This window comes from Pithys albifrons, chromosome 3 (assembly GCF_047495875.1).
Source record: "Pithys albifrons albifrons isolate INPA30051 chromosome 3, PitAlb_v1, whole genome shotgun sequence".
NCBI classification, from domain to species: domain Eukaryota; kingdom Metazoa; phylum Chordata; class Aves; order Passeriformes; family Thamnophilidae; genus Pithys; species Pithys albifrons.
In genome coordinates, this window is record NC_092460.1 from 35,446,702 (window position 1) to 35,474,542 (window position 27,841).

Below are 27,841 nucleotides of genomic sequence, written 5' to 3' on the forward strand. Positions count from 1 at the left end.
CAACAAAGAACAACAGAGAGGAACTGTGGAGAGTGACTGCAAACATGACTTTATGACTTAACACATTAAAAAGCTGATTCCCTGAATGTATTTCATAATCATATTTGTCTAGGTAGTGATTTTAACAGCAGGGCGAAAATAAAATAAAAGAAAACTACAAACCCAATTTCTTAATTCTATAAAGAGGGGTGAAAATAGGTACTTCTGTAGCAATCTCAATCCTATATAGATCTTTTTCACAGTCAGAGGTCTGTCCTAGTGGCTTCGAGTTTAGAAATCCACTTCAAGCTAACAGGCAAGAAGCAGCACTTAACAGAGCTGTAGTGTGTTATTCAGCCATCATCATGTATATAGTAGGAAAGGAGGATTAGAATTAAACTTTTATGCTGGGGAAAGACTGATTTTTGCCTCACCTCATATTAGCCTTTGGGCAGCAGCAGAGTCTTTCTGCCACAAAATAGAAACTTCTCCAAACTCCATATCTACTTGGGATCAATTAACATCAATGAAAGGAAGAACTTCCTTCTATACCCCTCAGCTGTCTAAAATTTTAGTTGTACTACCAACTTTTGTTTAACTCCTCATTACCCTCCAATATTAGGTGTGTTCATGAATTATCTTGGAAAACAGAAATATCTAAAAAATATGTGTAGCAACCACACGAAGCTTCCTTCTCCTCTGTACTTTATTTTCCTCAAAAACATTTTATTCCTCATTTATTGTGCTACAATACCCAGATCCTTTACATATTGTATTCAAAAGTTGGTAAGACAGACAAGAATTTCAGATCCTAATGTTGGAAGGCATGAATAAAAACATACAAGAAAATCAGTGTTGTATCCATATACATCTCATGGGCCATTTCTATAGTTATCTTTAAAAGTGATTTAATTCACTATCCTTAAATAACTGCTAGAAAATGGTGACTGGTATAAGCTGTGGTTCTACTTTGCAATCATTCATCTCCCAAAGCCACTTTTAAAATGGTGTGGCAACAGTTCACACAAATTCACATCTGGAAAGTGATATACAGTAATTATACCTACAGCCATGTTAATATTTTAAATGCATTTAAATAACTAGAACAGGGAAAATGAAAAGCAGAACCAGAATCTGTTTTTTCAAAATATGACTTTCACAGAACGTTGAAGTGTCATTAATCAATGAAAGTAAAGAAATCACAATAAAGTGGGCCATAGAAATCTCAATTTCCTTCTAGAACACTATGAAACAAACATTAGGCTAAAGGGCATTTTCAACTCATCTGAAAGAGGACTGTGAAAAATATGTTTGTAAAACACATGCTCCCAAAATTGTAATTAATTTCCTACATTTAACCTGAGATTGCTTCCCAGAATATGAATTTGAACAGAACTAGCTAGGTAACCATTGCATTCTACATCACTATGATGACTTTAATAAATTATCTTGGATTTTTTGCTTCCTCAGGTGTTTTAGGGCTTAGCTGGTTTTGAGGGTTTTCTTGCTGCTGCTGTTATTGTTTAGGGGTTTTCAAGTTTGTTTTTTTTTAAACCTGTTTTCCTGCATGGACTTAAACATGATCATATGAAAGCTGAGATGGATTTTGTTACTGTTTATAATACGTTCGTGACTCTTTATTTTTCCCCCCAGCAACATTAACAGATTAAGAGACTTTTTTCATTAAGTAAATTTTCTAATGTATGTCAAGAATTCTGTCAGTCTCATTAGACATTTAAAACAACAAATATTTCCAAAATGCACTTAAAGAAACCTCACAATGTTTTCTACCATATGGAAAATAAATTATTTCACTCCAAGTTTTTGAAATCAAGGAACTGGCTCAGTTAAAACACATTCCAAAGTTTATTTGTCTCCTGCAGGTTGGATCAACCTGCCAAAAAGGTACTTCTCAGGGATAAAATTTTCAATGACTAGCAAAAGTATAGGGTTGTTTCCCCCTTGCTTAAATGCTAACTACTAGTAGAGGAGATGACAGGGCTCTTGTCTGTCATCACTGACCAAAGCTGTTATCTTGGTGTCCCTGCAAACTCAAGGGACTACTTAATTTTGAAGCAGGTGCACTTTCCTTTCAGAAAGGCTTTCTGGAAAATTTAAAAACAAAAAAAAGCACACAAATAGGCTCATCAGCTTTATCCAGTACACTTAAAAGCTGGTAAAACGTCTGGGCATTTACCTTAACCCCCTGAGAAGCTGGGAAGGTGGAGAAGACACCAATTCACGTAACCCTAGACATCTCCAGAACTTTCCCCAGGAATTTTCCTGGGAAAACAGGACTTGGACTTCTGGTCCAATGACAGCAAATCGTGTCACCTGCTGTTTACCACAGGGTCTCCTTCCATCCCTCTCGTAATTATGTCTTACACATAATTGTAGCTCTGTTTTACCTGGAGAAATCCACTCAATAATTTGTGATTGAGCAATTTCTGTAACAATGGCTGCCCACATGCCTCATCAGTCACTCAAGATTTAGCTGTTCACACAGATTAGGAAGGTCAGATTCTGTAAACAATTTAAGTACGTGCAAATCGTAAGATTTGAGATATCTGTAAAAATTACAGCTACAGTGATAATTTGCTTCAGATACTTCAGTTTCCAAATTAAACATGAAAGAGGTCAAGTGCCCTGAAAAAGATGTATGCTTTGTTTCTCTTTTTCAGTGAAATACTAATATATAGCACTGTCTACTACCTTGTGGAATATCTGAATAATTTTCATTTTAATTTTATTTGGACATAAAGACTTACTCTGCCCACAGGGCTCATTGGATGAGCAGCATAATCTGATGTCAGATTATAGTTAGTTGCTTCACATATCATGCTTATTGGTCGCTCCTTCTTTTCTTCAGATGTCATTGCTGCAGCAGTCCTGAAAATAGAATATGTAATAGCACCAGAACATGCTGTGTGTGCAGACTGCTAATAAAAAGCACCCCTAGATGTAGCCTAGTACAGCTTGTGTCCTACTTTTCCAATTTGAAAGCAATTCACACTTTATTGCAAAGTTACCTGCACTGTGTTTTAAACTCAAATCTATTATAGATGAATTTGAAGAGGTTGTTTTAAAATAGGATTTCTCTATTAGCATAAGGTGTTGGTTGGAGGGAAAAAGACAGGTATGAGCATGAGATGGAAATGGGAAGAAATGCCCTCCAAAGACCCCATCTGGCTTTGTCCCACTTGGTGAGGATGTGCAGGTTTTGAAATTGGGCATATTGCAGTTCTGATGGTTTTCACTCTCACCACCACATAGTGTGACTCAGCACTTGTGGTGAGTAGGACACCCAAAAACCAACCACACATAATACCTTGAGGTCAGGTATTAATTACATGTGTAACTTCTTGTATTGCTGTATATTCTGCAAAACTAATGCAAAGACAGCAAATCCAAGTAGTTATCCAATCAGAAAGTGTCTTACCTGGCCAAGAAAAGAACCAGTTGAGGAGACTCTATAAGGCAAACCTTACAGATTAACAGCATGTGATTGTCCCCACGGGATTACAAAATTTATTAGTTTTGGAAGTTTATTCGATTTTTGTATAATATAGAGGTCATAGGCTAAAACTACAAAATAAGTGAAGTGACAAGTAGAAATTAACACATTGCTTAAACGTGGTGGATTTCTATCATGCAACTAGTTTGGGCTATGGTTTTGACCTTAAAAATCAGTATTAAATATTTAATTTAAATTACTTTCAAGTAATTTAATCAAGTAAAACTATATATATGCTGATGTAACTTGGAAAAAATAAATACTGCAATTAGTAATCACTGAATCTTGCATCAATATGAACAGGTTTTAAAACATGTATTTTATAGAGTGAAACAAATGGCACTTACTGTTCATTCACAACAAAAATACAGTTGTCCTGCGATGGCTGTCCTGTTACTGGATGTTTGCAGGTTACTTTTCGTTCATTATGACTATAAAAGAGACAAAGAACAGTATTAGGCAATAATGCTTTGATTTTCCAATTCAAGTATGTAAATCCAGTACATTAAATATATCAGTACAGTGAAAACAATTATGAATATTTCATTATAGCATATAACACCTGTGTACACACATACGCAATGCATATATATATATATCTATAAATTACTAAAAAAGATGAGGACAACTGTTAGAGAATCTTCAATAATACCCTAGAAAGAGATGGAAAACATTGGCACTGGGTTGGTAATGGTTTTGAATTTTAAAAATAAAGCCAGTAAAAGTGTGATTAATTCATATATGAATATAGTAAATTCACTTCAGTTATGTCTTTATGTGTTCATAAAGCCAGACAGGGACAAATTAAACATCAGACATAGATAACTGCTCCGTAAGCATAAAACACCACTACTGTAAAGCAACTGTCTTCTGCCTTAGAATATGAAGATATTTGTTTAAAATTTCTGTTACTACAGATAAATATTCAGTGATTGGAATAAGAGTGATGCAACACAATCACAGCTCTACTTTTGCAGGTGACCTTTGCATTGTGACTGCTGCTGCTGCAGCGATCAGGGAGCCTGACAGCCAAACACTTGGCCCTCAGCAGCACAGAAAAACTCACTTTGCAGCATCTCGTTTCCCACAGTTTGGAAGAAATTGCCAAAATTTAACAACTATCAGCTGCTGCCACTCAAGAAAGAAATGTTTGGACTTAAGTCCTCCAGCCTCTGAGAGAAAGCAAGAGAAGGGGAGGAATTCTTCGGTTCCTGGGCTCCTCAGTTCAAGAAAGACAAGGAACTAGTGAAGAGGGTTCAGCACAGGCTACAGGGGACTGGAATGTCTCTCCTAGGAGGAAAGGCTGAGGAAGCTGGGCCTATTCAGCCTGGAGAAGAGATAACAGAGAGGGGAAGTCATCCATGCACACACATATCGGAAGGGTGGGTGTCAAGAGGATGGGGCCAGACTCTCTTCAGTGGTGCCCAGCAACATCACACGTGTGACTGGCACACACAAACACAGGGAGTTCCACCTGAATATGTGGGAAAACATTTGTGACTGTGATGGTGACAAAGCACTGGAACAGGTGCCCAGAGAGGTGGTGGAGTCTCCCCTGGAAAGATTTAAAAACTGCCGGGGCACACTCCTGTGCAACCTGCTCTATGTGACCCTGCTTTAGCAGGAGGCTCAGGACTGATCTCCAGGGGACTCTTCCAAGCCCAGGCAATCTGTCATTCTGTAATTCACTGCCTACCAGATATGTCAGTCAGCTGCCTGTTATATTCTAACTTGTGCCTGCTGCAGATGCGGGCTTTTCCAATCCCTCCATGCAAGCAGCAGGATCCCAGCCCAGGTACACGATGAGCCCACCTGGCATGGAACTGTCAGCTGGCACAGCAACAAACCCAGGAGAGGCAAGGAGGGCTGGATTGCAACGACCGCCACTGAACTTTCGGGCCCCAAAAGGTAGGAAAGAGAGTAGGAAAGGTACATTGACAAAATTTAAACCTGGCTCAGTGTTTAAAAAGTGTTTGAGCAGAAATCAGACTAAGAAAAGGCAATGAGTATATAATGCAGGTGTGTTATTTGGATATAATCCACATGTGTCGTAACAAATTTGCCTCTTAATACTTCAAATAGCATTTATAAACAAGAAAGGATACAATGCAAAATGATCAGTATCTGAACTCAGCACTGTAAATCATGAAAAAATTAATTCCATTTGGCAGTGTTTACTTTTGCAAAGAATATGTGATGATAATGTTTCTCATGCAAGATATTTTATATAATATTATGTCTTATCACAAGTTCAGTCCTGAAAAATATTCTTGGACAGAGAATGAACCTTGACCAAAAAAAGTGCTTTAGTTGCAAGATAGCAGAAGGGGTGCAGAACAACAAAAGCTCTGAATGGCACTTTAACACCAATTTCTTTTACTGACTATTCATTTAACCATCTTAGCTTTCAAAGTTATGAGGCACAGCCAGCTCACAAATGATATGCTCTTTACCCTTCCTGCTTCTTAAAACAGCCTTGACTTAACACAACTACCTTTGAATTCCCCACTTTTAAAAAAACCTCCTTTGGATCATAACATTTTGCAATTATGGAGCATTATTAATTACAAGTTGACCCCAAACTAAAGCCTAATAAGAAATCCACACTACTTTTACAGTAACTGAATGAATAAATCTACATAAGCCTAGAGTGCAAGGTTAGAAAGATAGCCCAATTCTTTTCACTCTCTTTACTAGGATTTTAAAAATCTACTCATACCTAAGTGGACAGACTGTGTTACAGAGCTTAACTAATGAGCTAGCAAATGCTGCTACTTTATCTTTCTACTAAATTCAGCAGAAGTCTAAGTTTAGCTTCTAAAGAAGCTGCTGTTGCAGAAATGTATCAGCTATAATGAGGGGACAGGAAAGAGATGATCCAAAGACAGCCTGTGCCACTCCTAATTGCTGTGGTCATACAATGCCTTTAGAGCAAAAATGACCCAGATTGAAGACAATTCAATTTCAAAACCCTCCTGAGGAAGCATCTGAGGTTATTTTATTTTGGTGTGATTCCTTTTTTCTTCACTTCCAAAAAACTTTCTTTTTGTTCCCTCTGACATTTCAGAAACTCTCACAGCAAACTGAAAAAACCCCATTGAAAAACAACCCTGTGGAGATGAGCAGGTGCTCTGGAAGCTTTGCCAAAATGTTGCTGTGTTGTTCACATTAAACCTGGACAGGTGGCTATGACCTAACATGCAGAAATGTAGAAATAAGTGGATCAGGACTTCTGCTCAGGGACCATCAACATTGGGGACCACTATAGAGGAGACACATTCCATGTTTTGTGTGAGTGCACCTGGATCACACTGAAGAGCCCACATTCAAAAACTGTAAAGGAGAAGACATATAAAACCAGGAGGGAAAGCAGGAGGGGGTGGAAAAGAAGGGAGAGGAGAGGAAGCACTGACAGAAACCTATTCAAGAATATTTTATTTCAGGTTTGAGTCACATATCAAGTGGGTATTCCAAAAACATCAAAGTTCTTGGACAAAATACTGTTTTCCTTACTCCTCACATGGATACTGAAATGTAAAGGTAGTTAACATTTCATTAAAAAAGGCAAAAAATGTACTGCAGACATGAAACATGCTCCTGTGGGATATACAGCACCTTCCTTCTACACCTGCACAGTCCCTTCCTTCAAAAAAGGCAAGGCAAAGGACAACCAATCTATCCTTTCTCTTCAGCTTAGACACAGGTGAAATCTCCTGAGTGAACACCGGAAACTCAGCCTGTGCAACTCAATACGACGACTGTAAATATGTCTGGATGAATAATTTTAAACACATCCATTTGAAAACTTTTCCATTACTCATCTAATTACTGCATTTTTGGCAGTAATGTAGCTGATATTTTGACAAGACTCCTCAAAATACTTGCGTAAGGTGTAAAGAAGCTTGATAATTATTGTCATAACCCTCCCACATAAGAGTAGGTTAAGGCATTTGTTTGAAACTCCATCTTGCAGAGTACAGAGTGTTTTGTGAGAACCAAGCTACAATTTGATATTCACAACCTTCAACATCCAACTTAGACAGGTGTTATCAGTGAATTTCTGGGTCCATAGACACAGAATTTCACATTGCACTATATAATAGCATAAATCTCATCAACAAATCTCAGGGCAAGTAAAGCAAAAAAAAATTTTTACTGAGAACTCTAATTTCAATTTTATACTAATGGTGATGTGTAACTCAAGAGTTTCAACTCTGCATATTTATGTGTCTGCACTTTTATTGTGTGGAAAGAGTGATTCACTTTGACACAGGCAGCTAGAAGCCAGCATGTTACTTTTTACTTATTCAGAGACACAGACTCCAAGAGGTACATAGAAACAACACAGCTCTTCCTTCTCTCTCCAGTTTTTCCTACCAACATGTTTTGAGAACACAGGATAACTATACATACACTCTGCTGCACTTACACTGAAGGATATAACTGATCCTTCCTATTTTAGGATCTGTATTAATTTGCAGGTGGGACAAAAGCAGGAAAAGCTCCCTGTGTATTTCGTTACTATTCATGAGAGTGTTCTCCAGACTTGGTATGTGGCACAAACTATTCCTCATTAATATTTCTACCAGGATGTGTTAGGCATCAGAAATCAACACTGAGACTGACTGACATCAATTGAGATAAGCACTTCAATGCAAAATAAAGCATATATCAAGATATGTTTCTGCATGTATCAAGACAATATCTGCTCTTGATTCCAGCAGGGCTTGGTACCTGCAATAAAAGAATCAAAACCAAACTAAACCAAATCAACAATAAATAAATAAGCAAACCCACAACACAAACCCCTAACCACACCAAAATAGCTTCACACAGGGACAAGCCCCATTTTTAGCTATCTCAGTGAAAGACACCAACTTAACAGCACCTACTTAACTTGACCTCTTTTCTCTAGAATTTTCAAACTTCTCCTTCCCAATCCCCTCCTCTGAAAACTGTAAGCTCTGGCATCAATTTAGCACATAGCTTAGTTTTGGCACATGGACAAGCCCTGAGAGGAAAGGATTTATCTTGTTCAGGTTAGAATTTGACAGTAACCTTGAATTTGACTCATGTTATTTGCCTTCTTATCTACTCTTTCTCCTTTCCATTCCTTGAGACCCTTAATCTCTCTTTAGAAGACAGGATTATTTTACTTATTTTCTAGACATGTTCAAAAAAACCTTGTTGTGTAGTTTTAATCTACTCACTAAATGTACAGTCAACAGCAATCTTTTTGTTGGCTTAATATCATCCAAAGGCTGCTAACAAAAAAAAACAAAACAACCCTCAAATATTTCATTCAGAGATATTATTCTATTTGTAAGTAGCAAGTGAGCAGATCATTCCAGGAGCAGCACTTGCCAACAGAAGCCCCACATAAGCAGGTTTCTTTGTTTCCATTCTATCTTGTGTTTACAGCACTGCTGACCCCAAATACAGTGTATCAATATTTTGTTCCAACACACATCACCGCAATAAGTCAGCAAAATCGAAATTCTGACCAGTGTTGCCATTTTGAAATTGCTATCATCTTTATCAGTGTATTGCACAGGAATAAACTTATATAACTGCAGTTGAAATTGAAAAAAGAGAGATACATAATCCAGTTGTACAGGCTGATGCACTCAATTAAAATTGAAGGGTCAGACCACGTTTCCTCTTTAATAAAGCAGTTCACTCAGAAGCAGCAAGAAAGATCAAAGTACCAGGGTGGGGACAGTTGATTTGGGGTGTCTCTGCTGTATGATTTGGTTGAGCTCCCTGTCCTCTAAAAACAAATAACAACAAAAAAAAAAGAGCTAGGCCAGAACTCCCAAAGACACATCTGGTTTTCTCCCACTAGAATTAAAACTAGATGCCACTTCAAAGTTTCCCTCATGTCCTTTCTTTATAGCCAACATTTAGAAACACATAAATAAAAAGACCTTCTCATTTGTTCATTCTCAATATGGCCATCAAAGCAAACAAAATCATAAACCAGGACACAACTTTCAACAGGCCTTATACCTTTAATTTAGAAACACTGTTCCTTTTGACAAATGAGCACTGAAATACTCGTTTCAGAAGAATGCTGCATCAAATATCTGTTTCTTACCAATTATTCAATGTCTTAGATAAGATTTACAGACTGAAACTCTAATGTCTATAATGGAAATATATCACAAATATACTCAGAGATATTTCTTATGAGAAGCAGTTTTATGCATTTGTCGTATTTGCCTCACAACAAAATACTTTAAAAAAAGATTACATATAAGGTAAACAGACTAAAATTACCTGAGGAATAAAATTACCTTAGGAATAAAGACTAAAATTAGCGAGCATTAAAGTCATCCTCCTTATATTAATGCTAAATCTTTGCACTGATATTTAAAGGTAAGGCTCAACTGGAAACCAACATAAGACAAGTCTAGACCAGCTTTATTCTGCTTCTGTGAAGCCCTTCATTCCTCAGCTGGGCAAGGGGGGTGGAGGCTGAATGAAGTCAGCGATTTTTGCCATGTCTGTTTGTTTTCTAGCATAAGCATGTCTCATTTCTAACTGCAATACATGCAGTAACTTAGAGTTATCTAACAAAGAGTTGTCTGAATTTGGAAAAAATTTAAGTAAATGCAGTCCCTACACAACTGTTGGCAAGGATGTGGTCTGTGGCTGTACTAACTCTCCTATTTTACTAAATCTGTAATGCCACATTGTACAGTAAACAGCAAATGCAAGCACTTTCTTGCCAGTGCTATCATACCCTAAAATTACAAGCCTTTTTTCAATTAAGCTTTTTAAACAACAAGTTTGGAAACCAGGCTGCATGGCTCCACCAGAAAACATCTGAGTATGGTAACTTAACATCAGGGAGTCTGAGAAAAAGAGGATATAAAGAGATAGCCAGTTGCAAAGTGCTGACAGACCTGTAACACATGACACATGCTGCTGAGAACAAAGTGTTTCTAACCCTTTATGTGTGCACACACTCGGGAAGGCGCAGACAAAATCCTACAAATGTTCTTGGCAGACAATGTAACACCTAAACTGCAGTGGCTGCTGCCACCATTTTTCTGGTCTACTATGAGCTTATTTTTTCAGGCAACATGCAAATTCTGTAGTCTTTCCTTTTGAGCCCTCCTGAGTTACAGTTACAGTAGGTTTGGTATCCTTGCTGCTGCTGCAATGAAAAAGTACCTGGACATTTCTATACAACTCAGTGTACTCCAGCTTTTAATTTCTTATTGATTTTTATTTTCCAAAAGCTTAAGCAGTACTGCCCGAAAACTATAAACCTTACTTTCAATGGGACCATTGTAAACCCACATTTATATTCCAATGAAAATATTCATACAAAACACAAAGCCTTTTCTCACAGATATGACTAACATGCTCTCATGACATATTTTCAATGTAAAACTAAGTTTATGTAAGCAAGGGACAGTATTTAAAAACTCTTTCAAAATGCTAGGATGAAATACTTGCTAAAATAGCATATTCTGTAGTACAGATTGAGAAGCTTTTAATAACTGACTGTTTTTTATAACCAAATAAATACTCTATCATCAGAAAAAGTTACCGTTTTCAATTTTCCCAAAACTTTGTAAGGGGTGTCTTTCACTCTGTGGGTAACATATTTGGGAATTTGTAAAATACTGAGACTCAGTAAAGGCCACAAAAGCCACACACCTTGAACTAGAAGTGTGGTAATTTGTGAGATGTATCTGTCACATGTCATCAGTTTGTGTAACATTTCATTACATGCATTTTAGGCCCTGGGCAGAAGGTCTAATACAGTATCTTGGTAATGGCACTGCAGATGTAGAAGATTCTAAATTCTGTAAGTATTACTCTGTAGCAAAAATGACCAACATATTGTTTGCTGGTTGATGTAAGTTTAAGAGAATAGTGGGATGAGTGTTAGAAGGCAGAACTATCTGCAAGCCTCAGACCTGATAGCTGAAATCCATGTACCCCTTAATAGTTAACTACCTGGAAAGCTTCCAAGAACTAGGGTAACATAATTCTCAAGTGAAAACCCACAATACTTTTCTAAAGAAGAATGGGATTTGGAGTACCATGACTCAGGAGGTGGCTTGTGGACCAGAACTGCTGGATTCTCCAGTCTGACTGCTACTGCCTCTTCCTGTTGAAGACAGACTGCTCACCATCATCTTTGAAAGGTCATGGAGAGATGCCTGAGGACTGGAAGGAAGCAAATGTCACCTCGGTCTTCAAAAATGGCAAGAAGGAGGACTGAGGGAAGTACAGGTCAGTCAGCCTCACCTCAACCCCTGGAAAGCTGATGGAGGCCATCTCTATCCATGGGGGCAAGAAGGTGATCAGGAATAGTCAGCATGGATTCAATAAAGCTTGACTAACCTGTTTACCTTCTATGATGAGGCAACTATCCAGGTGGATGAGAGAAGAGCAGTGGATACTGCCCATCTGGACTTCAGTGAGGCTGTCAACACTGTCTCTCACAGCATCCTTGCAAGCAAACTTAGCAAGCGTGGACGACATGAGTGGACAGTGAGGTGGATTGAGAACTGGCTGAGTGGCAGATTCCAGAGGACTGGCACAGGATCTAGCTGTGGAGGCCTGCCACTAGTGGTGTCCCCCAGGGTTCAATACTGAGCCCAGTGTTGTTTAACTTGTTCATCCATGACTTGGATGAAGGGGCAGGTGCCTCCTCAGGATGCTCCCTAATGACACCGAACTGTGAGGAGGGGCTGATACCTCAGTGTGCTGCGCAGTCCTTCAGAAGGACCCGGACAAGGTGGAGAGATGGGCAGAGAACTGTCTTAAAGTCACCAAAATCAAATGCAGTGTCTTGTCCCATGCACCAGGACAGACTGGGGTCTGACCTGCTGGAAAGCAGCTCTGTGAAGAAGAACCTGGTTGTCCTGGCGTACAACAAGTGATTGAGCAGGGAGCAATGATCCACTGTGGTCCCTTCCAACCTGACTCATTCTGTGATTCTGTGAAGACTGACAGCAGATGTCTGATCAGCTACTGCTGCCCAGAATGTTGATTCCCTGATGCAGGAGGGACACTGCAACCTCTCCTGAAGATGTAGATAGGATAGGAGTAGTAAAACTTGTAGAGAGGGAAAAACTCCATTCTCAATATATATTAAAACAAAACAAAACAAAACTGTTCCAACACAAAGAAAAATCTCTAAGTTCTTTTTGCTGGTGGAGTTAGTCCACTCAGATTAGCATACTAATAAATTGGTACATTTCACTAAGATGACTTAATTAGAAACCACTAACTGATATTTTCTTACACATACTATATTACAGGTTTCAGAATGAAAACTAAACCTGACTGGGATTTACAAGAGACAAATGAACTCTGGCTGCAAACTGACAATTGTACCACACTACCCAGAGCAATTCATCACACCAAGTAAATTACAGAGAACTTAGTTGTCTTAGTCACCCTCCACAATGATAAGGTTCAAATTCAATAAAAACTTTTAGCAAATGCTTTTATAGCTACATCCCAACTTTTAATGTTTCCAAAGCTCACTAAACAGAAATTTTTCTCCAGCACAGATCTATAAGCTCAACTATACAAGGCTTGGCCTTCATGATTTATTAGAAGCATAAGTGAAATGTACAGTGAAGCAAGTGTTAGAAAACAGAAGTAGGAACTCAAAAGGCAAATATGATGTATGGTTCCATTTCACTGCATGAAATTTAGAAACATTATACAAGTGAACGCTACTTTAATAGCAGTTGCTCTTACCAATTTTAACATGTTTTTCAATAATTATGTTTGGAAAAAACCCCGCTAAAATATCTGTGAATGGAGACCATTTAAGCACTTTAATACCTATATATGTGTATATATATTTTAACATACATTAATATAAGGCCTATGAAAAAAGCCAGTCTTACTGTCAAAAAGTATTCCCAGCTGGTGTCTGATTTGGGTCAGATTCTCTGCAAGCTTAGGTGGTTTAAAGAACTGAAGATGTCTCCAGGGAGAATACCCTGAGAAAAGCTTCTCTGCCATGTCTTAATTTCCATGTGGCTTGAACAACCTGCATCACTGTCACTCCTTTTTACCTCTCAAGCACTGACAGCTTTGACTTCCTGTCACTCAATCCAGCCCCTTCTCCAGTTCAAGTTCAAAAGGGATCTCAATGGATTTGGTAATCACAGGACATACTAAAACAAGAAAACTTTGGGTTCAGTCGGCATCAGTCACGCATTCGATAACAGGAACAATAAATCCTACAAGCACTTGCTCACCTCAGTTTTTTTCAACCAGTTTGAAGCATTCTTTGACACAGAGTGTTTCATAAAAGTCATCAATTCCCTTCACAAAATCTAGTTATTTAGTAATTTGCTATAACTGTCCACTATTTACACCTCTCTTATAATGATCTGTTTTGTCCCACGTACATTATGTATCAATTTTTTTAATCCCAGTTTCCCTACATTGTGTGGGGTTTGAGGGTTGGCCTTGGGCTTTTTGCTTAAGGTGTAGACAAAATAATGTATGTTCATCATCTACTGCATGGCTCTTCCATTTTCAGTATTTAGCACTCTAAAGCTTTGTCTGTGCCTCTCCCTCTCTCCTAGTTAACAAACCAGAGGACCACAAAATGATTAACTGTGCGTGTAGTTCCTTCCTCAACTCCACTCTTTTTGTGTAATGATCCAATTCTTTCAGCATCATGCCTTCTTCCTCTCCCTTCTTTCCACTCTTCTGTAACAGTGTACAATTACCTTCTAAGAGAAATAACCCCAAGTTTGTGCATGCTAGCAAAACTCAGATTCCACTTTGCTTTCATTACTGGTGTCCTTCAATCTCAGCTGTCAGTTCCTTCAATCAAGACTGCTTGCTTATTTCTTAAAAGATGACTTGTTTAGTACTTTTTTAATCTTGTATAACATAGAACCTTGTTTAGTTTAGTCTGAAACTACTCACAGCAGTGGCAGCCTTTAAAGAATGATTGCAGAAGTTACAGCACAATTGTTCAATAAACTGCTGCTATAGAACTGCAAAAAAGTAAAGCTCCTTAATTTATTGAATTACAAATGCAATATATATATAAATATAAATTCCCCCATAATTTTCGTGAATTACTACCTTAAATTTAACAGTAGAATTTCAAGAAGCATCTGCTAAAACCACATTGTGTTGCTTTGCAAATCTAGATAAGCACATCAGGATCAAAATCTGATATTCATCACCAGAAGTAGTTAAATATCTTATTTACCTTAAAAGTTTTCTACCTTTGGTGAAATTTCTACAGATAACTTTCCCTTATCATGAATCTGTTTTGTTTGTGTATATTGGGGTTGCTTTGGGTTTCTTGTGGGTTTTTGTTTTGTTTTGTTGTTGTTTTTTTTTAAGATTATGTCAATCACAACATTATCTGTCTATGAAGCAAATCCCTTCTTCCCCCCAGCCAAGGTTATGCAGAAGTGTAACATTACATTGGCTTCAGATATTGACATGACTCCCATGATTTCCTGATTGCTTTTCCAATACCTGGGAATTGCCATAGTTGCACAATCACATTTCCAGTAAACAGCCATTTTTATTAAATAAAACCACAGTCCTAATAATAACCCACTCAAACTTTTAAAAGAAAGCCATGCTTATCGAGCACTTATATCAGAATATAGTAAGTCATAACTCCCTAAGTCTGCTGAGAGAGGAAAGTGGTCTGGCAAACTTCTGTAAAGTAAATAACAATCCACTGTCATCTGGGAAATAACTAGAAACCTTCCTTTTAGCAATTTGACACAAGCAAGCAGCTGAAATATTGGTGCATCCACTTTTGTACCAGTTATTAATCGTGATACTGATTCAGACACATCCTGTATTTCAAGCCATCTCACAATGGATCCTATTTTGCAAGAAAATAAGGGTAGCAACTGAAATTTATAAAAATAATTATTTTAGAAATGAACAGTCATCACTAAGGCTTTAATCATTGACCTTTTTAATACCATTGTCAGGATTTAATTGAATAATCTTGGTGGTCCACTGATAGAGCATATGCAAATATGTGCACCAGACCCCAGAGGATAATTAATTGAAGCTTACGCCATGTGTGGGCCTGCATTCATCTCAGACAAAAGAGGACAAACTCCATTAAAAATATTCATTGCTTGTGACGTCAAGTTCAAGTACAGGGACACACAGGGTATAGAGAGTGGCACTGAACTGGAACATTGAACATGTCAGCTGTCATTTCCAAGGTCTGAGGGCACAGCTGAGCCTCACTCAGCTCTCTTGTTTCCTTCAGACATTTGGGTACAGCTACAGGAGCTGATCATTTCAGAAAAACAATATTATTGCCTTAGAACAATAGCAGCAAGTTGTTTTAGAAGGCTCCAAAAGACTGAAATGCTAGCAACAACTAAAATTGTTTTGGGATTTGTCTGACATCAAAGTAGATGAGGAATTATCTCAGGACTTTCTCTGAACACTCACATCCTTTAAAAAAGTACCTACATTGTTGTCTTGAAACATCCACACCTAGTGATCATCTGCTCACATCTTCAGATCCTGGTGGAGATATGAAGTATTTTAATCTGTAGGTGTAGAAGCCAATCAGGCTTGTGGGGAAACCTTGAAAACTGATCTAACTGCAAAGAGTTATTTCCCCTCTCTTACTTGGTTTTAAATTCATTACTCCCTACTATTCATCTTGTTAGCTTCAAGTATTTACAAAAAACTAGGCAGACCTCAGGATTGCAGCAAATAATGCTTTTCAGAAAAAAATCCACAATTAAATTAAGCACAAAAAAATACCAGAGCACCACACTTTGATGTGGTGCTAATTCCTCTCACAACTTCATCTTAAACATCAACACAAGTCCTTATCAGGGAGAGGAGGCCAGGCCAGATGGACCCACCGTCTGATCTACAGAGATGGCTCACGACTGCTTACACTGACTTTAACTCTGACTGTCACACTTAAGTGGCTGTCTACACATAATTGTTGGTGCTAAGAATACCTGTCAGCAATTAGCAAACCCAGTCCTTTGCAGCACCAGTTCTATCCTTCCATGCTGCTTAATGCCATTGGACTGCAGCGTTAATTCCTTGCTTTGATATGTATGATCAAAAAGCAATGGAAACCCACAGCTTTATGCAACAAGGAAAGGGCTGAGAAATGTGCCATGGAAACAGGCAGAGCCAAATTACAGCTGGGAACTGGAGACTGGAGACTGGTGCCCTCCCTTTGTTACCAGGCTCAAAATGCTACAGTGGGAGCATTTATCCAACTGTGTCCTGGCTTGCATCCAAAGCAGCATGGGCAGCAGGGCAAGGGAGGGGATTCTGGCACTCTCCTCCACTCTGGTGAGAGCCCACCTGGAGCACTACATCAAGCCTGGGGGTTCCCAACACAGGAAGGACATGAACCTGAGGAGGCCAACAAGCAGATTAGTGGGAGGGAGCAGCTCTCTCCTGTGACGAAAGGTTGAGAAAATTGGGACTGTTCAGCCTGGAGAAGAGAAGGCTTTGAAGCGACCTAATTGCAGCATTCCGGTACCAGAAGGGAGCCTAAAAGAAAGATGGAGAGAGACTATTTGCAAGGCCATGTAGTGACAGGACAAGGGCGAATGGCTTCAACTGAGAGAGGGTAGGCTTGGACTGGATATTAGGAAGAAATTCTTTACTGTGAGGGTGGTGACAGGTTGCCCAGAGAAGGCCAGGCTGGATGGGGCTCTGAGCAACGAGGTCTAGTGGAAGGTGTCCCTGCCCATGGCAAGATGGTTGGAACTGGATGATCTTTAAGGTCCCTTTCAGCCACTCTGTTATTCTCTGGTTCTTAGATTTAGATGACTGGTCTAAAAAGAAAATGTCCAAGGTTAGGCAAGAGGTGCTTAGATTCATATAAAAACAGGCAACCCACCCCTGTCCGCTCTTCAAACCCTAAGTAACAAACCGTCTTTCAAACATGGTCTTAGTTTGCTTTCTCTTGATCTCTTATTTTTCACATCAAAACAACTGGCAGGACCCCAGATACTGGAATACCATTCTGTTAGTTCAGAATACACAAAGAAAAAGCTATTAACCATATGGTGTTGTCTAATAGATTCTGAGCTATGAAGAGATTTTTTTACATCATTCCAACATCTCCCACAAAATTATCTCAAAAATGCCAACCTAGTTTAAAAAAGTATACTAAAAAAGAAAAGCACTTAAAAGGATAATTTCATATAAAGATTATTCGCAGTAAAAGTTATTATGAGAAAATCCACTGATTTTCAGAACAAGCCTATCTAACAAATAGCAAAAAAAGCAAGTCAACCTGAACACAAGACTAAATACTATTTCATTTTTATAAAATAGATGAATAGATGAAAACCACAATTTAGACAGACTGCTGAAGAGGTAGCAACAATTCACGACAACTTCAGCAACACCGTTACTCATTATTAGGTAAGTGGAACAGATGAAGAGTAACACTTTCTCTCTAATTAAAGCAATTTGGCATTTTTATATAAATAAAAATTTTCATAATGGCTAAACACAAATTAATTATTTAAAGTGTTATCTTTTAGAAAATGACTGCACTACACCGCAAAAAAGTTTGCTTTTTAGAACATGCTTAATGCTCACAGGTATTTCAAAAGGTGAATTGGTCAAAATAAGTACTACAAGAACAAGAACATTTAGGGAACTGGATATATTATTATTCAATTTACTTGTTGAAATGTTAGTCCCCCATCTCATCAAGAGTTTACATCTACCACCCACTGCTTATATGCAGACTGTCAATCACTTTGATGCCTGTTGGTCTCATATAATCAAACCATTGACTCTAGAAGTTTAGAAATTTTTATTTGACAAAAGTATTTCTTGGCTGCTTCCCCTTGTATTTTCACATCTTTGGTGTCAACACCTACACAGATAGTTCTGCATTATCCTTTTACTTCATAAATGCAAAGGAACAATACAATTTATTTACAAAATGAACTGTCAGTCCATTTGACAGCTATGCAGGAAACATATCCAGCAAAAAGAATAATTCAGTAGTTCCCTAACTTTTACATCCTGACTCTCACAACTGTATCCTTATCCCACAATACAATGGAAATGACACTTAATTTTTATTAAAGACTGTTGCTGACCCAGCAACAAATACTGCTTCAGAAAATGGCACACCAGGCAGTCTCTTCCAAGGTGAAACCACAGGTTAAATGCAGCAGTAGAAAAAAACTACAGGACAACACCTCTTGTTGAACAGATGTGATGCCTCCAATGACCTTGCCAGCATTTTCTTGCATTAATTCATACCTCATTGAGAGCCACTATCTGGGAGCTGTTTTCTTTCACAGGTGGTTTTTCCAAGCTGTTGGGAGGCTCCAAACTGCTAGAATCATGGCATGCCATTCAAAGTCTACACACAAACCACCTTTGGCCAGCTCTGCTAAACTGCTCTCATCTCCTGAGTAATAAAATGGCAACAGCATCGGTGATAGCTTCTTAAACTTTAATCCCAACAGCTGGACTTTTCTGATGTGAAGGACACACACACCACCTCCCAGAGACCACTGAAATGAACATAAAGCAGGGACAGCTAAAACACTGAAGTATTTTGATGCTACATACAAAAAATGGCCCACAACCTGCAACTGGGAGAGAAGCAGCACAGGCTCCAGTTTCAGTGCCACATACTTATTGCACTGGAAGTCCATCTACGTGGTCCCTCTCAAACAACTGAGCCTGATGTCACCACCTGAGCAGGCAGGCTCTGTTTGCAGGTCCATGTCTTCTGCTTAAAGCCAGGACTTGGAGCTGCACTCTCACAACTGCTGCACTGGAATGCCCAGCCTGCTCCACCCTTTGCCCCTGTGCTGGCACCAGTGCTTGGCCAGTCACAGGCATCCTGTTCACACAACGGCAAATGAATTGTTGCTCATGGCACTGACCTTCCTGCAGGGTCACAGCACAGTGTGAAGCTAGGGGAGAAGGAAACAGCTTTTCTGACAAAAACTGGCCATGGCATAGGTGTAATTACATCTTCAGCCTCAAGCCGGTGAAAGCGATGTTTTTAAAGTCAGAGCAGTTTATCTGTACTAGACATTTCTAAGGGTAATGAAAAAACAACCTGATCAAGACTAATTTCATTAAGAAACACTTTATGTAAAAGTGACTAATCAGTTTGTTTCATTTGTGTCAGAGCATGAGATCAGGGACAGACAGACACTTGGATGGTAGACATCAAACTCAATGTCAGTCATTTCATATAATTTTTAAATGGCAAAGAAAATCCAATACCACCTTCTGTATTGGGTGGGAATGTTATCTTTTACTGACTTCTTTAGAAACTTAGTTGTCGAAGTTTTTCCTGTGTTGAATCTGGCTCTAAAGGAATTATAAAGGCTAGTAAAATCATATCCAAACAAGTGAAATGAACTGCAGTTTACCATATGGAGAATTACTCATTTCTCCTCTTACCAGTAGAAAACATGAACATAAGGAAGAGATTTGCAGGGCAGGGAATATTCATATGAAACCCAGAAGTGAAAACTCCTTTCTTAATTTTTTTTTTCTTTCTGGATTACACTTTGTATCAAAAAAATCAGATTTTAGGCTACATTTCAAGAGTATAAAATGGAGGATTTGTAAAGAAATATGTTTTTACAGTATCTCTTACCTTATAAGACTGTTTGAGTCAGCAATTCTAGGGATATTCCAGATCTGTAAAGTACGTATGCTATGCAGAATTTTTACATTTTCCAGCTGCTCAATACAACTCTACATATTATGTACTTTCTGACATTAAATGGTTTCAGAACAGCTTCCTTCTGGTATCCTCAGTTTTCCAGCATTGTTTATGGGTATCCAACTTCTGTATAGGTGTACTCCCTTTCCTAGCCACCAAATGTGGCAAGTTTTGAAATGTTTTTATGGCCAACAGGTTTATAGTGGAATCATTTTTATGAAAGAGGGGAAAACCTAACATCATAGATGTGGCACTAAAAAGACCCCTGCTTTTTTCTGTCTGTAAATACCAATATATATCTGTTTGCTCAATTTAAACCCAGATTCCCGGTGCCCATCAAAGCTCCAGGCACCATGCAGCTCCCAGAACAGGCACTGCTGACCAGCTCCAACTCCTTATCATGCCTACTCTGATCAACATGGCAACAAAATCTTTAAAACAGGCTATTGGCTAGAGGTGTATTTATAACATTTGGTGGACCACATTACAACATAATGGTTGACATTAAAAAAAGTCATTTGAAGACAGAGCCTTTGAAGCTATTAATGAATATTATTAATTCTCCTCCTATCTCATTTTGAATCTCACATAGCAAAGAATTTAGCAGTGGAAGGGGAAAAAAAAAGACAATTCATCAGCAGTTTCTCATTCCACATGAGAAATGGGGACTAAAGTACATTTTGCAAGTTGAAAACCAAGTGCACTTGAATAACTCTCTCATGGAGCATGAATGTAGAGAGTGTGACTGTACTGTTGCCTTGGGCTGGGAAGTGTCCCAGTGTCTGTTGACTATGTGGTGTGCTCACACAACGTGCTCCTGAGCCCTGGCTGCCTCAGGCAGGGACTCTGAGGATGCTCAGCCAATGACAAGTCAGCAAAACAAGCTTGCCATGGTCTCCTCCCTCCTCATGCCCTTTTCCTGGTGATAATTAAGGCAAATCCTTCCAAACCAAACAATTCACCCACTTTATGCATTTCAAAGGACCAGAAAATGCACAAGCCAATATATATTGGTAGAACAACTTCAGATAAAATTTCTTTTCTTTTTTACTTGGAGAATTTCAACCCTGAAAATGAGTGGCATTGCTACATAACTAAGTTTTTAATGGTTTATTGCCAAGCTAGAAGCTTGATCCCACAGTATGTATTTCATAGGAGCAAGCAAGGTCTTCACAAAATAACTGTTTTCAGAGCTTTGCAAAAAAGAGCATTCTAGAAGATGAAAACAGATCAATGTATGAGGCAAATAAAATGAAATGTTAAGGACAAGCCGTAAATTCATCAGCTTTCCCAAAAGCAAGTGTGAACAAGCAGTAATGCCTTGCCATAAATGTTGTTCATACATATCCTCATTAGGCAGAAGGTATTTTGAAGTAAAGAATTTGTTGAATGATTGTTGCTCTAAACTAACTCAATGCTCAGCTGAAATCAGAAATTTGCCCCTTTCCTCACTCCACCCTTTGAAATATACACCACACTTTAAAGCCTAAGAAAATTTCTGGTAGAATGGCAGATTTCACTCTTTTAATGAAGAAAATGATATTATTTAGAGTCTCAATACTAGAAGGAACACATGTAACCCCTTTCCCCCTAGAAAACAGGCAGGCTGATCCAACTGGCTTAGTTTTACAAGGACAGGAGTTTCTTTCAAATCATGTGGCTTGGTGACATATTTAAATACATCAATATATTCCTTTTCAGCTTGTATCAGGTACCCACATATTTAAATCAAGATATACTTTAAGGCTTAAACTGCATACTTTTCTCCTCTGAAAAAATCCCCAACCTAATCCTGCAAGAGAATGGGAAACGTAGGAGCAAGAATGTTACTCTATGGGTTGGAAAAACTAACTGGAAAATTCCAGCCATCACCACATGAACTCAAACCCACTCTGGCTCTATGCAGTTCACCAACAAAACCAAAAGTTTCATATCAGCAAGCATGATAAAGCCAACATATGTAATAAGCACCTTTAGACTATATTTAAGAAAGGCCTCTCATTCCACTCCCTCGGTAATTTTTTTGAGGGGGTTGTTTTGTTTTTTTCCTCTGCAAAGTATTTAAGCACATTATCCTGATTAACTTAAAAGTATAGTTGGATGGATCTTTCTGCCGAAGAAAAGCAGCAAATTAGAAGTTCATGCACAATCACAAATTCCAGTCAGCAGAACAGCAAAATAGCTATTTGTGTCACTCACTTTATATGAATCCAAACCTAAAATCTACCAGCATGTCAATTCTGTGCATAGCTTTTCTGTTCTTTTCCATTTAATAGTACATGCAATAGTGTTTACACGTATCAAAAAAGCACAATGCACTTTAAACAACTTTGAAGACAGTCTGATACAACTGCCTACAAAAACCTATTTTGGCCAAGACCAAAATACATTTAACAAAACTGATAAAACTGGTAATAAAATTTATCTCATCAAACTTTAAGGGGAAAAAAAAGCCAAGTAGGTATAATAAATGTCTCAGTAAAATGAAACATTAAAATTTATCTAAATTCAACATTAGAATTTATTTTGAAACTATAATGACACAGAAAATAGTTCTTCTATTCATCACAACAGACTTTAAAAAGCATTTCCCACAGCTCATTGCTTTTAGTTCTGGGTTGGGAGCCAAACCACCTACATGAAGAGTCAGAGCTAAAAAGGAAATTCTATGCTAACAGTAATCTTCCAAATCACGTAAATCATAAATATTGTATCAATTCTGCATCTGCAATACATTGTCATCACACTAATTTATCACAGAAATTGCCAGTTGATGCATTAATGAAATTATCCTAAGCAGACGTTTCTGAAAGCTAATGTATTACAGCCACGTAGCCACCTCCAGCTCTGATTCAGAACATCCACATTCAGTCTGGGAATTATGTCCTGATGAAAATCAATATCTAACTTTTACTGAGATGAGTTGCACTATTCCCCAGAATCTTCAAACAGTTGAGTAAGATATTTTTGCATGTATTCATCCATCAAGGCTTGTCATCCTTAAAAGAAAAACACCAAAAGAAACAAAGCCCAAAGTGACACTGCAAAACTCTGGGCTTCCCTTGCTAAATACCTCTGTGCAGATAAGTGTGCTGCAATTTTCTAACTATAATATGGAGGATTATCAGCATATTAATATAAAAACCTTTTTAAAATTGGAATCTGCCAAGATTTCCAAATGCCACAGTGCTGCAGCACTTTCACAATTAGACCTTTAAGTGCAAGCGAGGAGAAAAAAAGGTTTGTATTTTATAATTTTTCTGTGATGAGAAAACAGTTCTCACAAAGTGGAAACTGAAGTGGGTTTCAGTTATTGAAAACCTAATACACAACCAGATACAATTTTGTGGGTTGGTTGGGGTTTTTTTTACTAAATAATTTTTATGCTGACAGATTTTGCAGCTCAATATATGACATTCATACAAAAATAACCATCCAGCTTGGCAGTTGATATCCATACAGATACACACTGACTGGGTATACATCTGGTTTTCCATTTGGTGTCCTCCACAGGCATTTACAACCCCCAAAATAACATCTGAAACACTGTCAGCTACTACCACTGCCATATGAGCTGTGTGTTAAAAGCAGGTAACTCCCAAGTGTCTATTTGGGAAGTACTTTCTATTCAGCTCTGCAAGCTAATTAAAAAGGCTTGAATTCTTGCTACACTCTGTCTCTTACACATGTGATTTAGCAGACAAGTATATCTGAATAAAAATCCTGGAAGTTATACACAGTTACAGTAAGTAATAAATCAGTAAACATATAAGTTCTACCTATTTAAGGTTTCTATTTAAAATCTTGAATGCTACACAATGTTGTGTTCTACTTTGCATATATTGTGAATTATTGAATACTGAATTAAAAAAAGAGACATTTTTCCAAAGAGGGAGGAAATGATTTATGTCTAAAGAAAAACAGTTGTTAAAATGTGTAAGAATTACTCACCAGCCTCCGGAGAAATTAATTCTTTACCACAAGCTTGACACACATACAGCAAAAAAACACATAAAGATGTGAGGTACAACCCTTTTCTCTTGGACGCTGCTCCCCAGTGAGAACTGCACAACCCTGACCCAGAGAGAGAGCGACTTCACTGTCAGGATTGCCAGTCTCTGAGAAAGCTGATACCAGAGTGATGTCACATTCTTCTGAAATGTTACTGCAGCTCCCAATTATTGACTCTCTCCTACCAATAAAATTTCTGCCTCTAGATGATGGAAGGCAAAACATTTAATAACAGGATTAAGTTACAACAGGAGCAAATAGTAAATATTTTTAACAGCACATTAGACAAAATGCTACAGTCAGAGGAAGTGAGAAAGAGCAGATGCTGCTTAGGTTACCTAAACACACTTTCTAATTACCTTCAACCCACAAAGTTTTTATTGTGGCAGCAATATTTGTGAAACACTTCCTGAGATAGAAGGGAAGAGCAAAGACTGGCACCACAGCACCAGGCACCTCTCTACCAGGCTCAGCTAATACAGCCAAGAAGATCTCGACTCAGCATGGTGACACTCAGCCAGGCCACTTTTCTCTCTTTCTTGACATCTTTCTGCCCCAACATTTGCCCCACAACCCTCTCTCTTATCCTGCATGCCTCATTCCCAGTTGTGGGAAGCACTTGGAAGCCCAATCCTCAGAAATTATTTGCCTAATTCCATTGGGAAACAAAGGCTAGAAAAAGAATACCACTCAGAACAAATGTAATCCTTGCATGCTACAATCAGGAACTTTAATACCAAAATGGATGCAACCAAACCTCTAATGCAGGATGTGAAAATATACACACTTCAAACACCAGAGAAAGGAATGATCACAACAGGTACTGCAGGAAATTTCTATACAGGAAAGAAAGAAAAAAACAGGGACTAGCATTTCACTTGAAAAATATGAAGAAAAAAGAAGATGAAAAGCACGAATAAGTTTACTTTTGCAAAAGTAACAATTAGACTTGTAGGCACAGCTGGAGTCTTCTACAAATTCCCAAATTGTGACTAGAGCACAGAGATCTTTCATATTAAAATCATAAACATCAAAGATTACCTCTATGAGCATTTCCAAATTAATGTCACACATCTCTAAATATGACAGCCCACAGATTTCCAGCAGTCCTGAACCTGGAATGCTAATTTAGAGCTGGTTAGGAATCAGTGTGGGCACTGTGTGGGCAAGGACTGCCTTCAGACAACTACACTGAGGGCAGTGCCAGCCTTCCAGCAGAGAGGAGGACTGAATTTTTGTACACTTTTTAGTGAAATTATCTGTGACATATAAAGAGGAGAATCTTGGAGCAAAAACATCCAAATTCACAAGATAAATCACTACTTTTTAAAAAATGATCCCACATGGTGTAAGATGAGAAATTCTAGCGAATGCATAAAGCAACAAGCTAGAAGAACACGTAAGCCTTCAAAGTGAAGTAATGGCAACTGAAGACATTAAAAACATTCTTCTGCTAGAAAGAATAAATGACTGGGAAAACATCCTGAAACTGGTATATAGTCATAAAAAGGGTTAAAATGGGAGCTGGCCAAGGTGGAGACCAAAACTTGAGTGATTCTTCCTCAGTTTCTACTATTGGGTGAGAACAGCATCAGCCACGAGAGCTGACACAAAATGAACTACAAATAAATGTGTGGGAACAGGCTCCATTGGAGCAGGGAGTAAACTAGTTAAAGAGAAGCAGACTAGCGCAAAACCAAGAATCAGCTGATGCACAGAAGACAATTGCCAGAACTCAAGACTGTTCAGAGGTTGCTCTTGCTAATGGGTGAGATCATAAAACTTTTCTGTGTCAGAAAGAGGTTGGCTTCACAAACCACAAGTGCGAACCCTTCAGGCAAGTGACCTATTTTGAAACAATTTCACCTGTCACACTTAGAATAGCAGAAGCCTGGAGTGCAAAACCTGAGAAATGTTTCCAGAAAGGTATGGAATATAAAACTTGAAGCCAAAGATAAATGATCTCAAAATCAATTGAGGAGTTTTATCATCCGACGTGTTAAGTGGACAATATTAGAGATTATGCCTCCTTTTCTCACTTGTTTGTCCATTTAATTTACAAAACTGATTTACTGCTTGAAATTAAGTTAACAATCTTTTCCTCCTTTTCTTTTTTGATGGTGCAGATAAGCTTTATAGATGCAATTAATCTCTTGATAGTTCCCTGGCATTAAAACCTCTCTATGTAAGAGCAGTGCTATTTCTAGAAGAATCCAAATTTCATTAATAGCCTCCAGCCCTGATTTCAGCATTAAGATGTGATAAAGCATTAGCACATGATACTTAAAGACCAAACCAGCTGAAAGAAGAGAGAAGAACTACCACTTTTGAGATGTGTGAATGAGATAAAAGCTTAGTATTTAAATACATCAACTTCTTATTTTCCAGTTTTCAATTTTGGTAATATGAATTAGTTATTTCATAGCAAAAACCCCAACCATTTTTTAACAACCTGCAAACTGAGAATGCTGAAGCATCACCATTTAAAATAGTTTAATACCCTAAAAGTAAAAGATAGCTGAGACTAATCCTGAAAGCGTAAATCAGAGTAAGACAAGAGGTCCTTGTTACTGTTGAAAATGCTATCCTAGAGAGTTATGGATTGTTACACTAAATAGATTTTGCCATTTTCAAGTAAGAACAAAAATTTTGGTTTTTCAGCAAAACCAATACAAAACCAAAACAATGTAATTGGGCTGAAGGAGCAGGGGAAAATAAAATTGTTCTGGGCACATATGTACAGATGACCACATGGCAATCTTACCTCTATTTTCCGCAGAATTTAGGGGTTTATGTTCACATTATTACTAAGGTCTTTTAGACATCTGGTTTAGGGAATGTTCTTCTGTGCAATAGGCTGTCCTATGGACAGCCAGTATAAATGGCTATTAAAACCTTAAGTCAAAAAGATACTACATAGAAATGAGACTCATACAAAAAAGTAAGGTGAACAAGACTCTTGGTGGTCATCAAGTTCCACTCTACGCTCAGAGATAAATTCAATACCAGATCAGATTGCAAAGGCTCTTGTCCAGTTGGGTTTTTCAAAAATCTGCAAGAATGATTCCATAACCTTGCTGTGCTCAACAAATTTGGGGGTTTTACTATTACTACTTTAACCTGCTAGAATGTATTTATTGCAGTGTATGACCATTGTCCCTTGTGCTTTGTGCAGTTCTGAAGAGACTCTGTCTGCTATAATGAAAGATTGCAGTTATGTTCCTGCTCTTGCCCTCTCTTCAGGCTAAACACATCAAACCCCTTAAAGTCTCTTCTTATCATATGCCCTGGCCCTGTAAGTAGGCTGGACTCACTCATGTTTGTGTCTCTCTCATAGTGATGTGACCAAAACTGGACACATTATTCCAGAGATAATCTCCAAAGTGATGAATTGATGGGAGTAATCACCCTTCTTGCTAGAGCAGCTCCATACATGGTTAGTCTTCATCATCACTACAGCACAAAATTCAGCTTGCTGTCCATCAGGACCCACAGGCCATTTTTCAGGGTGCTGCTCCTCCACCTGCACATTTGTCTTTGCTGAACTCCAGCACATGGCACTCGGCCCAGGGCTCCAGTTTGCTGAGGTGCCTGGGAATGACTGCGCTGCCCTCTGGCACACGGATCCCATCTCCCTGGGGTGG

At 38.3% G+C, this 27,841-nt stretch overlaps 1 protein-coding gene across 8 annotated transcripts in view; it reads right to left on the reverse strand.

The window, feature by feature from the left end:
* The window catches only part of PLEKHA5 (pleckstrin homology domain containing A5), a 168,290-nt gene that overhangs the window by 65,088 nt on the left and 75,361 nt on the right, over positions 1-27,841 (reverse strand). For all 8 annotated transcript variants that reach the window (XM_071551357.1, XM_071551363.1, XM_071551360.1 and 5 more), the window contains exons 4-5: positions 3,841-3,924; positions 2,748-2,868 (exon numbers count right to left, since the gene is read on the reverse strand). In XM_071551357.1, coding sequence (XP_071407458.1) covers positions 2,748-2,868; positions 3,841-3,924 — 205 coding nt within the window. The remainder of the gene's footprint in view (positions 1-2,747; positions 2,869-3,840; positions 3,925-27,841) is intronic.